Below are 15,111 nucleotides of genomic sequence, written 5' to 3'. Positions count from 1 at the left end.
GCCAGAGTTTGTGTAAATTAGTAGTGCCATGGTGATCGGCCTCAGTACAATACTGTATGTCCATATAAAATACAGGATTAGATCATATATATGACAGAGTTTCTTCCAATGTTTCTTTTTTTTTATATTAAACTTTATTGACAACAACAATATATGCAGACGGACAGGCTGTTATTGTGATGTCATAATGATATCACAATGGCTTTGTGTTACATAACTCAGCTCACTGCACAGACAGGTGTCTTTACTGCAGACTCACTGGACAGTAAGCATCTATTACTCACTGTACAGAGTTAGCAGTTATTACTTGGCGTTTGCTTTTACAGTAATTTGCATCAAGTTAAAAAACATTGAAATGGATTCCTCTAAAGACAGCTGGGGGGAATCTAGCATTCCGTGGATGGATGAAGGAGAATATAATGAGGACCTGCCACCCGCTAATAAGTCTGTTTTTTCTGGAACTATGACCGAAGATCTGGGAGAACAACAAAGCGGTGAGCATTTCTATGAGCTTAGACCAGTGACGGCTCCAGCAACTGAGGAGGAAACTCTCATGGTGACCAGAGAGAATGGAAAAGTGGAGATTTCAATGTTCGGCGAGACTATCATGCATCGCTTTGACCGCTATGCTCCTCAAAACGGCTGGATGGAAATGCAGATGGAGTACTATTCAATGTGGACCCTCGAAGAGAGAGCAGAAAGGGACACCAATGCCACTGATGGGCCTGATGGTGGCACCGGGGAAGGAGATAGTGGCAGTTTGGTTGCAGAGACCAATGCCCAACTGGAGGAAGTGGTAGAATCTCTTCCCAATGACACCGTACAGGCCATAGAACACCATGAAAAAGAACTAAGTGCTGAAATAAAGCAGAAAGCTGCTGAACTGAAAGACCTGCAGCATCAGCAGAAAGAGATCCGTGATCAGACCGCACGCTTCTGGTGGCAACGACTGATAAGAGGGGTTAGAACATCAGTGCTGAATGTAATCCACAGACGCAATAGGGTCGCGCCCATTGTATGAAGGTTTAAGGGTGAGCTCCAATATATTCCATCTGTTCCTGATGGACCATTATTGTTGGAGCTCTCATACCCATTGGACCCAAGTCATTATAAACCTGAACAGAAAATCCATCTGGGGAATAGGGCTACTGGCGACACCCCATAAAAAAAAACGACATTAAGCAGCCACCTCATGGGTATGTTGGAAGAGCTGATAAACCTAACCATACCCAGGGCAGCCGAGAGGTATCCCGGGCCCTGGTAAAAAAAAATGGGGTGTGGCCTAATCACAGGAGTCGTGGCCAACTCCTGAGATTAGGCCATGCCCCCAAAATGTTTAAGGTGGGTGTAAAGACACTCTAAAGTCAAGGTGGGAGTGTTATATGCCCACCCCCACCTCAACAGCAGCTCACACCTACAGCATGTGGTGTGCTGACAGCAAGCTCAGCATGAGCGTCTCACTGACATCGTTACATTGCACAGTGAACATTTAATCACCTGTTGTTGTTGTTTTCTATAATTAATAACTGCATGTTCATAAATAAGACTGAATGAGGCAACAGTTCCACACTACATTATTGGGGGAAATTTACTAAGATGTGTATTCTACTTCCCATGTGATGTTGCTATGGGCAACCAATCAGATCCAGTCTACTATCTTCTAGAGCAGGCTTGTCCAACCACGGTCCTCAAGGCACACCAACAGTGCAGGTTTTAGTGATATCCAGGCTTCAGCACAGATGGTTTAATCAGAATCCCTCAGATACCAATTAAGTCACCTGTGCTCAAGCCTGGATATCTACAAAACCTGCACTGTTGGTGTGCCTTGAGGACCGGGGTTGGGAAAGCCTGCACTACTGTAACCGACTCCAGCGATATTGCTATAAGGGGTAGATTTATTAAGCTCGGTGAAGTGATAAACTGTCTAGATTTTATCACCGGCCAATCAGCTCCTACCTGTCATTTTTTTCAAACCAAGCCTGTAACTTCACAGGTAGGAGCCGATTGGCCGGTGATAAAAACAAGACAGTTTATCACTTCACTGAGCTTAATAAATCTACCCCTCAATTACTTGAGATCATCGCTCATCATCAAAATGCACTCACTGCCTACGTAGAAAGAGGAAACGGCCATTTTGTGGACTGTACCTATAATTTCTGAGGAAAATGGCCACTAAGACACCAACACCTAGGAATCTAAATAATTAACAGAAGCAAAAATGGTTTCATGAAAGGAATAATAATAATAAATCTGCCATACTCACACCAGCGGAAAGGGCAACACATACAATTCTACAGCAAGTACACACCCATTTGTTTTGTAACATTAATATCCTGCTTACAACATCCATCCACATAACCCACACATTAGAGAACTTTGATACCATGAGAAAAGAAATGGGTGCATTATCCCGAAGGATCATTTTCAGACGCTACGTCCGGCCTCCTTTCAACAGCAGCAGTTTTGAATAAAGGGATAGTCAGTCCCTTGTACAAGTTGGTGGATTCTGACAATTGTTTGCAGCAGTAGAATTTGTATAAAGTAATAGATTAGAGGTGGAATTTTTTAGAGAAATCACAAGCGGAGCCAAGGTGTGCAAAATTGTGCCATACATGGCGCAGTAAAACCAAGATGTATGTGGACACATCTGTATGTATACAAAGAAAAAAGATAAAAGAAAGAAGAAAGAAGAAAACAACTGCGCTTTTGAGGAAAGATACAGTGCGTAATAAAATTGTAAACATTTATTAGAAACAACTACAGTAACACGTATTGCTGACAATTGTGTTTCAAAAGAAGAATATTAAAATATATCAATAATTGTAAGTGGTATATAAAACTGTCCTATTGTATCTCCACAACTGCAAGTGCCGTAATACAAGTTCCACTTAGAAACGGGGCTCCTTACAGAGGAAAATTAGGGGTGTCTTTTCCCTCAACAATGAATTGATTCAGTCACCTTATTTATATATTTTAATATTCTTCTTTTTAAATACAATGGTCAGTAATACGTGTAAAGGTGCCCATACACAATTGCTGGGAGCAATGAGATGCGCCCTCCTGTCACACAGCTCAAAAAAATATGTGCTGCACTTTTTGTACTAGATCTCATTGCATTGCAAAACAGATGCGATCTAGTACAAATTGTATACAATCATCGCACTGTGTAGGGGCACCTTAAGTTGTTGCTAATAAAGGTTTACTATTTTATTACACGCTGTGTGAAATTGTATCTTTCCTCAAAAGCGCAGTTGTTTTTTTTTCTCTTCTGATACCATGAGCCTTCTGTGGAAAGGCAGCCATTGTCGTCCAGTCATGTAATTGGGTTGTTAGGAGATAGATCTGGTCTCCAGGATTTTCTCTATCTTCCTCATTGGCCTGGGCATCTTTCATGTAATTCTATCTCTGGGACATTCTACTCTCTGGAAGTTCTAGGACAGGCATGTCCAAACTGTATCCCTCCAGCTGTTGTGGAACTACACATCCCAGCATGCCTTGCCATAGTTCTAGCATTCCCTAATGGCAATACTGTGGCAAGGCATGATAGGACTTGTAGTTTCACAACAGCTGGAGGGCCATAGTTTGGACATGCCTTCACAAGGACAAGAGAGACGTCCAAATGCCAAGAACAGTGTGCTTGTAATGTTTATTATTCATTTATAAAAAAAATATATATTAAAAAACAGAATCCATGTAATATCAGATACGTACCAGGCCTAGGACTCCATTTTCACTCTGAAGGTGAACAGTGATATCTTTATCAATGTAGTTGCTCGCCAACATTGGAATACCGATACCGAGGTTTGCTGGAATGTTGATCTATTAAGGCTGAATAGATATTTTTGTGGCGGTTGTGCCATGAGCTGTACCCGTAGCACAACAAGAAACAAATGCTCAGTGTTACATTTATAAATTGTCCTTCAAAGAGAGAAAATACCACATGTGGCATAGAGGCGTAACTCTGGAAGGCAATGGAGTCATCTGCCGCCGGGATCCTGCTCCCAAGGGGGCACCTCTCCTCCCCTGCAAGTTTGAATCAGTTATTTCAAAGCCTTCAATATCACTTCTGTGGCTGACACCCCTCTCCTAGCAGGACAATAGTTGTCACACTGATATTTTAAACATCATTTATATAAAGCGGGGTATGTGGGAGGCGCCAATATTTATCTTGCCTCCGGGCAACTGGGATGAACTTACGCCAATGCCAAGACCCAAGCTCAGTTGGGTACACATGTTCTGACAGTGTGCCTCAGGTACCCAACAATACACTGCACCACCGTACACACTGCTATTGCCCATTGGATGTGCAACAAATCCACCCAATTCAACAAACAATGAACTGGGTGGATGTGAGGGTACACACTGTTGTTGGAAGTTGTATGCATGAACATTGTTTCATTCTGTATTCTCTATCTCCGGCCACTTCAATTAAAGGTAGACCTGGAAAAATAGCAGTAAGAACCAATGATCACCATCCTAAAAAAGACAAAAAAAAGTCAAGCAGGAAAGGGGAGAGGACAATTAAGAAAAAGAACTGACAGCTGTCTAGCCCCAAACGTTTGCCTCGATTTGAATAGACAGAGGGGGAGATGTTTCAAACCTTGGTGAGATGAAGTACCGATTAATCAGCTTCTAACTGCCATTTTACAGGTTGTATTTAAAAATTGACCAGGCCATAAGACGCTGATCTGCTGGAACTTTATCTGCACCCAAAGCGCTTCTGTGATGAAGAACACCTTTTATATACTGAGCGCGGCTCAGAATCTATAAGGATACCGTACATTCCATCCTGGAACTCCAGAGCGGCGCGGCGGATGATTTTCTCTCTTACAATGTCAGAATCTTTTTTGGGTTTGGGTTTTGAATTTTCTGATTTCCTTAGTGTTCGCCTCTGAAATACAGAAACACATAAAGTCATTCCTTGGGTTACGCTTTGTATACACGAATACAATAGACCTTTTCAGAGAAACATAGGGGTAAATTTACTACGATGATTCTATATCTTCTAGAAGGTGCTAAATAAGAAGTAGAATCTGATTGGTTGCTACGGGCAACAGCCCATCTTCAATTGAACTCCCATCTTAGTAAATGTACCCCATAAAGGGCCTGGTTCAGCCTGGTTCGCTGCCTAGCAAACAGGTCAACACCGCCGCCACCCCAGCGAACACAAGGCCAGGGTACAGGGGGACGTACGGCTGCCCCTGAAGTGGCGGCGTGATTAAATTCATGGAACGCGACACTCGCTACAGGTCAGAAAAAAGGATTCTGTCAGTAGCAGCTTTCTCCCATCAATCATAGACAGCTGTAACGTAACAAGAAATATAGGAGCCATAAAGCAGAATAATGAAAGCAATTTGGTTTGGAGAACAGCTGAGCGCCTCTTGTACAATACAATAGATAGATCGCCTTCATGGAGGCTGATCCTGGATTGTGCGCTGGTATGACCGCACTATCGGCTTTGGTGTTAGACAAGTCTGTAACTTTATGCTAAGGATCAGCCCTTCCCTTGGTGCCATGATGATTGAGCAGAGAAGCATCCATTGGCAGCACAGTTTACCTTGCACCAGCCCCACGCTATGTTATAGTCTCCAATGTGAGTGTCTGATTTCCCAATCAGATCAGCAATGTGCCTGCTACGACACTCCTAGAACAGGCCCATAAGACGGACCATCTCCAAGCGTCTCCCAGGCAGGGCCAGCACATGTCCAACACCCTGCCGTCTCCATCACAATTGTGCTTTTGATCATACCCACTGTAGACGGATGCATCATGGAAGGGTTTAGTATTGATCAAAGCATTGTACTTCAGTACTGTGCGAGATTCCAAATGAGACCCTGAGCGCACATTTGTTTCTGTGATATGGTACCAAAATTATCCCCATACCTCGATTCTTTTCTCGTAGCCCTCGCCTTTGATGATCCGATCTACGTAAATGCTGGGGATGTGGATGTCTTCTGGTGCAAATGTTCCTGTTTCAACAATTTCTTCAACCTGTAGAGAACAGAGGTAATTAGCGCAGTGTCTACCAGTACACGAAGATAACATACCAGTAGGGGAGCGTTGGTCTTCTGCGGAGAACCTGGTTCAAACTGCGCCGTCCAAGCCCCTAACAAGCTTGTGCCGCAATAATAAATCCATGTAAACTGGAACTGTAGTAATGACTGCACTCATGACTTTTACTTTAGTGCCATGGGATGAAGTGCCGTTCCGGAACAGCACATGGCCCCCGTACACATGGCGGGATTTCCATCACACCCCATAAATGCATGCAGGAAAACTTGGCTGTATGGTAAAAAAACAAGGGGTACTCTTTACCTAGAACGGCGCCCGCGATTGGCATCGCGGGCATCGGGGGTAAAAAATCGCGGGCATCGCGGCCATCGCATGCACATAAAAAACGGCTGCGACGCGATGCCCGCGATTTTCCCATAGGGATCAATGTTAAAAGTCAGATTGGACGCGATTTTAGTGTTAAATGCCTCAATGCCCGCGATTTTTACATAGGAAACAATGTTAAATGGGCCACAGAGCCCTAATAGTCCCCCTGAAGTCTTAAATGGCCCCCACAATTTTTAACGCCACCCCACGATCAACGTGAACCCGAAGCGTGGCGAGCGCAGCGAGCCCGCGAGGGGCGGCGGTACGCGTCCTCCGACCTTTTCATACCCCCACTATCCACGTCGGCGTGGAGTTGAGAATAGAATAGTGTGGCGAGCGCAGCGAGCCACCGAGCCCGAAGCGTGGCGAGCGCAGCGAGCCCCGCGTGGGGACGCGGATACCTGTGAAGCCCGCGAAGGGACGCGTTTACCTGTGAAGGTATCCGCGTCCCCTCGCGGGGCGCGCTGCGCTCGCCACGCTTCGGGCTCGGTGGCTCGCTGCGCTCGCCACACTATTCTATTCTCAACTCCACGCCGACGTGGATAGTGGGGGTATGAAAAGGTCGGAGGACGCGTACCGCCGCCCCTCGCGGGCTCGCTGCGCTCGCCACACTTCGGGTTGACGTTGATCGTGGGGTGGTGTTAACAATTGTGGGGGCCATTTCAGACTTTAGGGTGACTATTTGGGCTCTGTGGCCCATTTAACATTGTTTCCTATGGAAAAATCGCGGGCATTGAGGCATTGAACACTAAAATCGCGTCCAATCTCACTTTTAACATTGATCCCTATGGGAAATCGCGGCCATCGCATCACACCCGTTTTTTAGTGCATACGATGGTCGCGATGGGCGCCGTTCTAGGTAAAGAGTACCAAACAAGGAATATATGGGAGCAAATGACAGTAGGGCAATTGTTGTTTGGTATGATAATCTGTTAATATGTAGGAGCAAACAGCCAGCTAGTTGGTTGGTGTGATATTGGGTGGTCAGGGCTCCCAAATTGGATCAAATTTACCACTTGTTCTGTAGCAAATGAGCAGTTCTTTCCCTAGGTGCAATAAACCAAACCCTGTCTGGCAACTACAATATAATACCGAAAAAAATGCAAAATCATGCACTTAGGTCTTTAAAACGCAAATGCTAAATATAGTACAGATGTAGCGCCTCCCAGTCAGCCTGTGGAATCACCAGATCCCTTGAGCAGGGTGGGAGAAGGATTTAGGAATCACTATTTCAGATGATTTAAAGGCTGGGAAGCAATGTTACAAAGCAATGAGGAAGGCAAGTCAGATACTCAGTTGCACAGGGAGAGGAATCAGCAGCAGAAAGATGTAATAATGCCACTGGATAGGTCATTGGTACGGCCTCACCTAGAATACTGTGTCCAGTTCTGGAGGCCATATCTAGAGCAGGATATAAATACACTGGATAGTAAAGCGTAAAAAGAAGGTCCAGTATCAGAACACAAGGACAACTCCTTAAACTGGAGGAAGGCGGGTTCAAAGGAAACAATGAAAAATGACTAAAAAGATAGTGGATAGGTGGAAGAGCCTCCCGTCACAGTGGAAGAGGTTAAGACAGTAGAGCAATTTAAACATGCTTGGGCTAGGCATATGATTGGTCAAATTTGTGGCCAAAGTCGTTTTTTAAATGTTTTTAAAGGAGCCAGAAATGTTACTACCATACTACCAGCACCATGACATGAAAGGCTAGGCTGTTGGAAGGCATACAATGGTAAGGCCCAACAGAACATTCTAAGGTGGGGTGGCCAAACCTGTTCTTAAGATCTACCAACAGTTCATGTTTTTCAGACCACCTGTGGATCTATAGTAGGAATGAATGCAGAAGGTTTGAAAATGTGACAGTTAGTAATGACTACAGCTGTGCACCAGCTAGGTGATCTGGGTCATGTGACAGTTAGTAATGACTACAGCTGTGCACCAGCTAGGTGATCTGGGTCATGTGACAGTTAGTAATGACTACAGCTGTGCACCAGCGGGGTGCTTTGGAAAACGTGGACCATTGGTAGATCTCCAGGATTGGTTTCTCCACCCCAATTCTAAGGGGTAGATCTATCAAGCCACGGAGAAAGATTGGAATGGAAAAGTGGAGCATAGCACTCAAACTCTCCCATTTACCGAGCACAGTCTTTGAAATGACAGTTAGAGGCCAATAGGTTGCCTAGATCAACTACTCTACTTAACAGTTTCTATTTAGCACGTGGGGGAGATGTATCAAGCCTTGTATTATGATTATCACTGGAAATCCATGTCACAACTGAAGGGCTGGATGAAGTCGTGTGGTGTGTAGCAACTGGAGACGGACCAGAGGATGAAGGATTAAATCGTGCAGGTTTAATAATAGAATTCATAAATGGAAACAATACACACTTGAATACTTCCTTAAAGTGGCAGTTAGTGATAAACAATACTTGAGCCAGCAAGGCACTTTAGAAGGAGAAAGTTCATTTGAATAATGACAGTTCAAATAGCATAGGACGGCAGGCTGGGGTCTTGAAGAATAAGAGGATCCGGAAAGAGAATGTACTTGATGGTAAATGAAGGATCCTTGAAGACTGGAAGAAGATGAATGATGAATGAAGATTGGAGAATTGCTTGGAAGCAGGAGACTTGAAGGGCTAGGCCAGGAAGCTCAGGGATACAGGCAGAGACCAGACTGTGGAGAGAACTGGCAGCGATGGGGTTAAGCAGTAACCTAGACCAACACAGAGCACGAGCAAGGCACCAAGGTCAGGAGAGGTGAGTCAGAGAGCCGGAGTCAGCTGGGAGCTGTGAACGCCTCTGGAGACTCTTTGCACTGACGCTGAACAGCCCTAGGCAGATCCCCTATATCCCAAGAGGGCGGCTGCCATTGGCTGTCAGGTCAGTATGGGAGGAAACCTCAGACCTGGGCCAATCTGCTATTTTGCCCTTAACCAAGATGGCGGCGCCGGCCTCCCGGCGCCATTACAGCACACACTGCTACACCTGTCGGCGTCCCACGCTGCCTGCTGCCCACCAGACTGCCGCTGCCCGCTGCCGCTGACCCGGAGACCACTACACGCTAGCCGACGGCGGGCGCTGACGGGTGAGTAATATGCCCGCCGCGCACCGCCGCTGAGTGTGACAGTACCCCCCCTTTTCTGGGTGACCCCAGGGCACCTACGCACCTTATGTGGGTTCCTTTGAAAGAATTGCCTCACCAGACGGGGAGCATGGAGATCTGCAGCATCAACCCAGGAGTTCTCCTCAGGACCGAATCCAAGCCACTCTACCAGATACTGCAGATGGGCATTGCGACAGCGTGAGTCGATGATGCGTCTCACTTCGAACTCAGTCTCTCTTTCAGAACCAATCTTGGGCGGTTTGGGCACCTTCTTTTGATATAAGTTCAATCTCAGGGGCTTTAGAAGAGACACATGAAAAGAATTTGAGATCTTCAGGGAAGAAGGAAGCTGTAGTCTGTATGCAACAGGATTAATGACTTGCGTGATTGGGAACGGTCCGATGAATCGGGGAGCCAGCTTCATGGATGGTAACCGAAGGCGTATGTGGCGGGTAGACAGCCACACTCGATCTCCAACCTTCAATTTGGGAGCCGCTCTTCTTTTCCTGTCCGCCATCCTTTTGTATCGAGCGGATGCTTTGAGGAGAGCGGTATGAACATCTGACCAGATCTTCGCAAACCGTTGTAAAGAAGCAGCAGCTGCAGGAACATCGGATGAAGATAAGTCTGAGAAATCTGGAGATCGGGGATGTTTGCCAAAAACAGTAAAAAAGGGAGTGGTGCCGGAGGATGAATGATAAGAATTATTGTGCGCATATTCCGCCCAAGGCAGAAGATCCACCCAGTCGTCTTGAGAAGAAGAGATGAATAAACGAATGAAGGCTTCCAAGTCTTGGTTGACCCGTTCCGTCTGCCCGTTGGTTTGTGGGTGGAATGCAGTGGAGAACTTGAGTTTGACTTGTACAGCGGAACAGAGAGCCCTCCAAAACTTTGCAACGAATTGCACTCCACGGTCAGATATAATCTCTTTGGGCAACCCATGAAGTTTGAAGATTGTGGAGATGAAGAGCTGAGCCAGAACTGGAGCGGATGGAAGACCTTTCAATGGGAAGAAGTGCGCCATTTTTGAGAACCGGTCAACCACCACCCAGATTACCGTATGTCCTTTGGAGGGAGGAAGTTCACAGATAAAGTCCATAGACAAGTGGGACCATGGTTCTGTAGGAATGGCTAGAGGTAGAAGAGGACCGGCAGGAGATGTTCTGGAGGACTTATGCTGGGCGCACTTTACACAGGAAGCGACGAAGCTGGTTACATCTTGACGAATGGTGGGCCACCAATATGAACGTAACAGGAACATTAGGGTCTTCTGTGCACCAGTATGTCCTGCAAAACGGGAAGCGTGTGCCCAGGACAGCACTCTTTTGCGAAGATTGAGGGGAACAAAGGTTTTGCCCAGAGGAGGTGAAGGTTGGACCGTAACTTGAGCAAAAACCAGAGGGTCGAGGATTGGTCGAGGAGGAGTCTCTAGGTCGGCCGGAGTCTCGAAGGAGCGTGAAAGGGCATCGGCCTTGGCATTCATTGACCCGGGTCTGAATCTGATCTGGAAATCAAATCGTTCGAAGAACATGGCCCAGCGGGCTTGACGAGCAGTAAGACATTGGGCATGCTTGAGAAATGAGAGATTCTTATGGTCAGAGTATACCGTGATCTTATGTCGTGCCCCCTCCAGGAGGTACCGCCACTCCTCCAACGCTAACTTGACTGCTAGTAACTCTTGCTCCCCAATGGGGTAATTTCTCTCCGCTGGAAGAAACTTCTTAGAGTAGAAAGCACAGGGGTGAAGTTCCTGGTCCTCCCCTTTCTGTGACAAGATTGCCCCGACTCCCTCTGAGGATGCGTCCACCTCGATAATGAAGGGTTTGTCGAGGTTCGGCTGAAGAAGAATTGGAGCAGAGACGAATGCATTCTTTAGTTGTTGGAAAGCTAGCGAGGCTTCGGGTGGCCACTGACTTGGATCTACTCCCTTGCGGGTTAGAGCTGTAAGGGGTGCAGCAAGGGTGGAGAAGTCCCGGATGAAGCGACGATAATAATTTGAGAAACCCAGGAACCTCTGGATACCTTTGAGCGTGGTAGGCGCTGTCCACTCTTGGATGGCTCTTACTTTCTCTGGGTCCATCTCTATCCCAGTGCTGGTGAGGATGTGGCCAAGAAATGGAATGGAAGTGACCTCGAAGACGCATTTGTCTAGCTTGCAGAACAATTGATTTTGGCGTAGACGGCGCAGGACTTCAGATACAGTTTGACGATGGAGATGAAGGTTAGGAGAGAATATGAGGATATCATCGAGATACACCATGACGGAATGATACAGTAAGTCCCGAAATATGTCGTTTACAAACTGTTGGAAGACGGCCGGGGCATTGCAAAGGCCAAATGGCATCACCAGGTATTCGTAGTGGCCATCCCGGGTGTTGAAAGCCGTCTTCCACTCGTCACCGGAACGGATTCGGATCAAGTTGTACGCCCCTCTCAGATCCAGTTTGGTAAAAATAGACGCCCCTCTGATCTTATCGAAGAGTTCGGTGATGAGGGGTAATGGGTAGCGGTTCTTGATTGTGATATCGTTGAGACCCCTATAGTCGATACATGGCCGGAGAGTCCCATCTTTTTTTTTAACGAAGAAAAACCCCGCTCCGGCTGGCGAGGTGGATGGACGAATGAAGCCTTTATTCAAGTTTTCACGAATGTAGTCAGACATAGCCTTGGTCTCGGGTAGAGATAAGGGGTAGATACGACCCCGCGGTGGAAATTTCCCGGGTACCAACTCTATCGGACAGTCCCAAGGACGATGAGGGGGCAGAGAATCGGCACCTCCCTTGCTGAAGACATCAGAAAAAGAATGGTATGGTGTGGGTATAGACAAGGGTGAAGCTGGTGAAGATGGAAGACTGGAACCTCCCTCTTCTTGAGGATTCATTTGATTGAGTGGAATGATACGAGTCATGCAAGTGGTTAAACAGTTCGTACCCCAGGCCTTGATCTCCATGCTGGTCCAATCAATATGAGGATTGTGTTTAGCGAGCCATGGTAGACCCAGGACCACCTGGTGTGATGACTGAGGAAGAACTAAGAACTCTAGAGTCTCTTGATGTAGAGCACCCACTAGCACTGTCACTGGATTGGTTTGAAGGGTGATTTGCCCACTACAGATACGACTCCCATCCACTGCAGTGAGAACCAGGGGATGGGTCAAGGGTTGTACTGCCAGGGAGTGTTGAAAGACGAAAGATGAAGAAAGAAAGTTTCCTGCCGCTCCGGAATCCAATAGGGCCTGGACTTTATTTTCCCCTTGAGGGCACACAATGGTAATTGGAATGGTGGAAACAGTTGAGGAGGGAGATGAAAGCAAGACTCCTAACCGGGCCTCCCTCGGGGAGGTTAGGAGCGGCCGTTTCCCGGACGCAATGGACAGGAGGACAGCAAATGGGCAGAAGACCCGCAGTACATGCAGAGATTCTCCCGTCGTCTACGGGACTTTTCTTCCAGTGAGAGCCGAGAACGATTGATCTGCATAGGTTCATCAGGTGGTGTAGTTGTGGAAGGACTTGGTCTAGGAACGGGAACAGCATTTGGGGTGAAGCGAGGGCGAAGGCGATCAGAGCGATTTCTCTCTAGTTGGCGTTCCTGCATCCGTAGATCTACTTTGTTGCACAGAGAGATGAGCTCGACCAAGGTAGCCGGGAAGTCACGAGTAGCTAATTCATCCTTGATACGACCTGCCAGCCCATTCCAGAAGGCGGAGAGGAGAGCCTCTTCGTTCCATTTTAATTCTGAGGCCAGGGTCTGGAACTGCACAACATACTGTCCCACCGATCGGCTACCCTGGCGAATCCTCAGGATTTCAGTGGCGGCAGAGGACACTCTGCCGGGGTCATCGAAGATGCGATGAAAAGAGGTAATAAAAGCTTCATAGTCATTGAGCAGGGGGTCAGAGCGTTCCCAGAGAGGGGACACCCAGTCCAGAGCTGACCCTGCCAGGAGAGACACAAAATAGGCCACCTTTGCCTTGGAGGTTGGGAAGTGAGATGACTGCAAGGTGAAGTGGACATCACATTGGTTCAGGAACCCACGGCATGCCTTTGGCGAACCATCATACTTGCTGGGAGTAGGGAGTTGCATGTGATGAGGAACTACGGATCCTGGTGTGGAAACATGAACTGGAATCTCTGGTGCTGGAGCCACCGACACTGAGGGAGCCGCCTGGGGCGGGGACAAGGCCTGAAGAAATTGAGCCACTTGGCGTTGGGTAGTTTCCACTTGTTCAAGACGAGCCACGATACCTTGAAAGACGTCCGCCATGGAAGCCTGTACTTCACCCGACTCCATCGGGTCAGTGCAAACTGTCACAACTGAAGGGCTGGATGAAGTCGTGTGGTGTGTAGCAACTGGAGACGGACCAGAGGATGAAGGATTAAATCGTGCAGGTTTAATAATAGAATTCATAAATGGAAACAATACACACTTGAATACTTCCTTAAAGTGGCAGTTAGTGATAAACAATACTTGAGCCAGCAAGGCACTTTAGAAGGAGAAAGTTCATTTGAATAATGACAGTTCAAATAGCATAGGACGGCAGGCTGGGGTCTTGAAGAATAAGAGGATCCGGAAAGAGAATGTACTTGATGGTAAATGAAGGATCCTTGAAGACTGGAAGAAGATGAATGATGAATGAAGATTGGAGAATTGCTTGGAAGCAGGAGACTTGAAGGGCTAGGCCAGGAAGCTCAGGGATACAGGCAGAGACCAGACTGTGGAGAGAACTGGCAGCGATGGGGTTAAGCAGTAACCTAGACCAACACAGAGCACGAGCAAGGCACCAAGGTCAGGAGAGGTGAGTCAGAGAGCCGGAGTCAGCTGGGAGCTGTGAACGCCTCTGGAGACTCTTTGCACTGAGGCTGAACAGCCCTAGGCAGATCCCCTATATCCCAAGAGGGCGGCTGCCATTGGCTGTCAGGTCAGTATGGGAGGAAACCTCAGACCTGGGCCAATCTGCTATTTTGCCCTTAACCAAGATGGCGGCGCCGGCCTCCCGGCGCCATTACAGCACACACTGCTACACCTGTCGGCGTCCCACGCTGCCTGCTGCCCACCAGACTGCCGCTGCCCGCTGCCGCTGACCCGGAGACCACTACACGCTAGCCGACGGCGGGCGCGGACGGGTGAGTAATATGCCCGCCGCGCACCGCCGCGGCTGAGTGTGACAATCCAACTTAACTATAAAAGGTACCGTCCAGCCGATGTGCCAAACTATCCGACAATCGGTAAGTGCATACAAAAACTTAGATCGTTGGCCTTTTGTGCTGTGTCAATCAACAGGGGCCTCTGCAGCAAGTGTACAGGTGGCCTGTAGACCACCCTTTCATACGGCATGATGCCCCAATCTGCAGATATCATCAGCCATAGCTGATGCATGGCCGATGCGATAGATCTGGGGACAAGACATCTCCCTTTTACACACCTGCCCATGATATAATCAAGCGCTCGATTCAACAGCCAGGGAGTACCCAGCCCTGTTTACAAACATGCATGAGATGAGGGAATCCTTAAACCAACAGAAAAGAATGAGCACTGGATTGTCCCAGTATGAGGGCAGAGGTCAGAAACAACCCAAATCACTATCATTAGGTCAACAGATGCTACGGTCAACCAATTGGCACACTGAAGTT

The 15,111-nt window shown here is 47.4% G+C and overlaps 1 protein-coding gene across 2 annotated transcripts in view; it reads right to left on the bottom strand.

Moving 5' to 3' along the window:
- The window catches only part of OXCT1 (3-oxoacid CoA-transferase 1), a 114,201-nt gene that overhangs the window by 52,232 nt on the left and 46,858 nt on the right, over positions 1-15,111 (bottom strand). For both annotated transcript variants that reach the window (XM_083154266.1, XM_083154274.1), the window contains exons 8-10: positions 5,884-5,991; positions 4,777-4,891; positions 3,712-3,806 (exon numbers count right to left, since the gene is read on the bottom strand). In XM_083154266.1, coding sequence (XP_083010392.1) covers positions 3,712-3,806; positions 4,777-4,891; positions 5,884-5,991 — 318 coding nt within the window. The remainder of the gene's footprint in view (positions 1-3,711; positions 3,807-4,776; positions 4,892-5,883; positions 5,992-15,111) is intronic.

This window comes from Crinia signifera, chromosome 1 (assembly GCF_055691185.1).
Source record: "Crinia signifera chromosome 1, ASM5569118v1, whole genome shotgun sequence".
In the NCBI taxonomy this organism is placed as follows: Eukaryota; Metazoa; Chordata; class Amphibia; order Anura; family Myobatrachidae; genus Crinia; species Crinia signifera.
The sequence above is the reverse complement of the archived record's forward strand: the minus strand, read 5'-3'. Positions and strand labels throughout refer to the sequence as shown.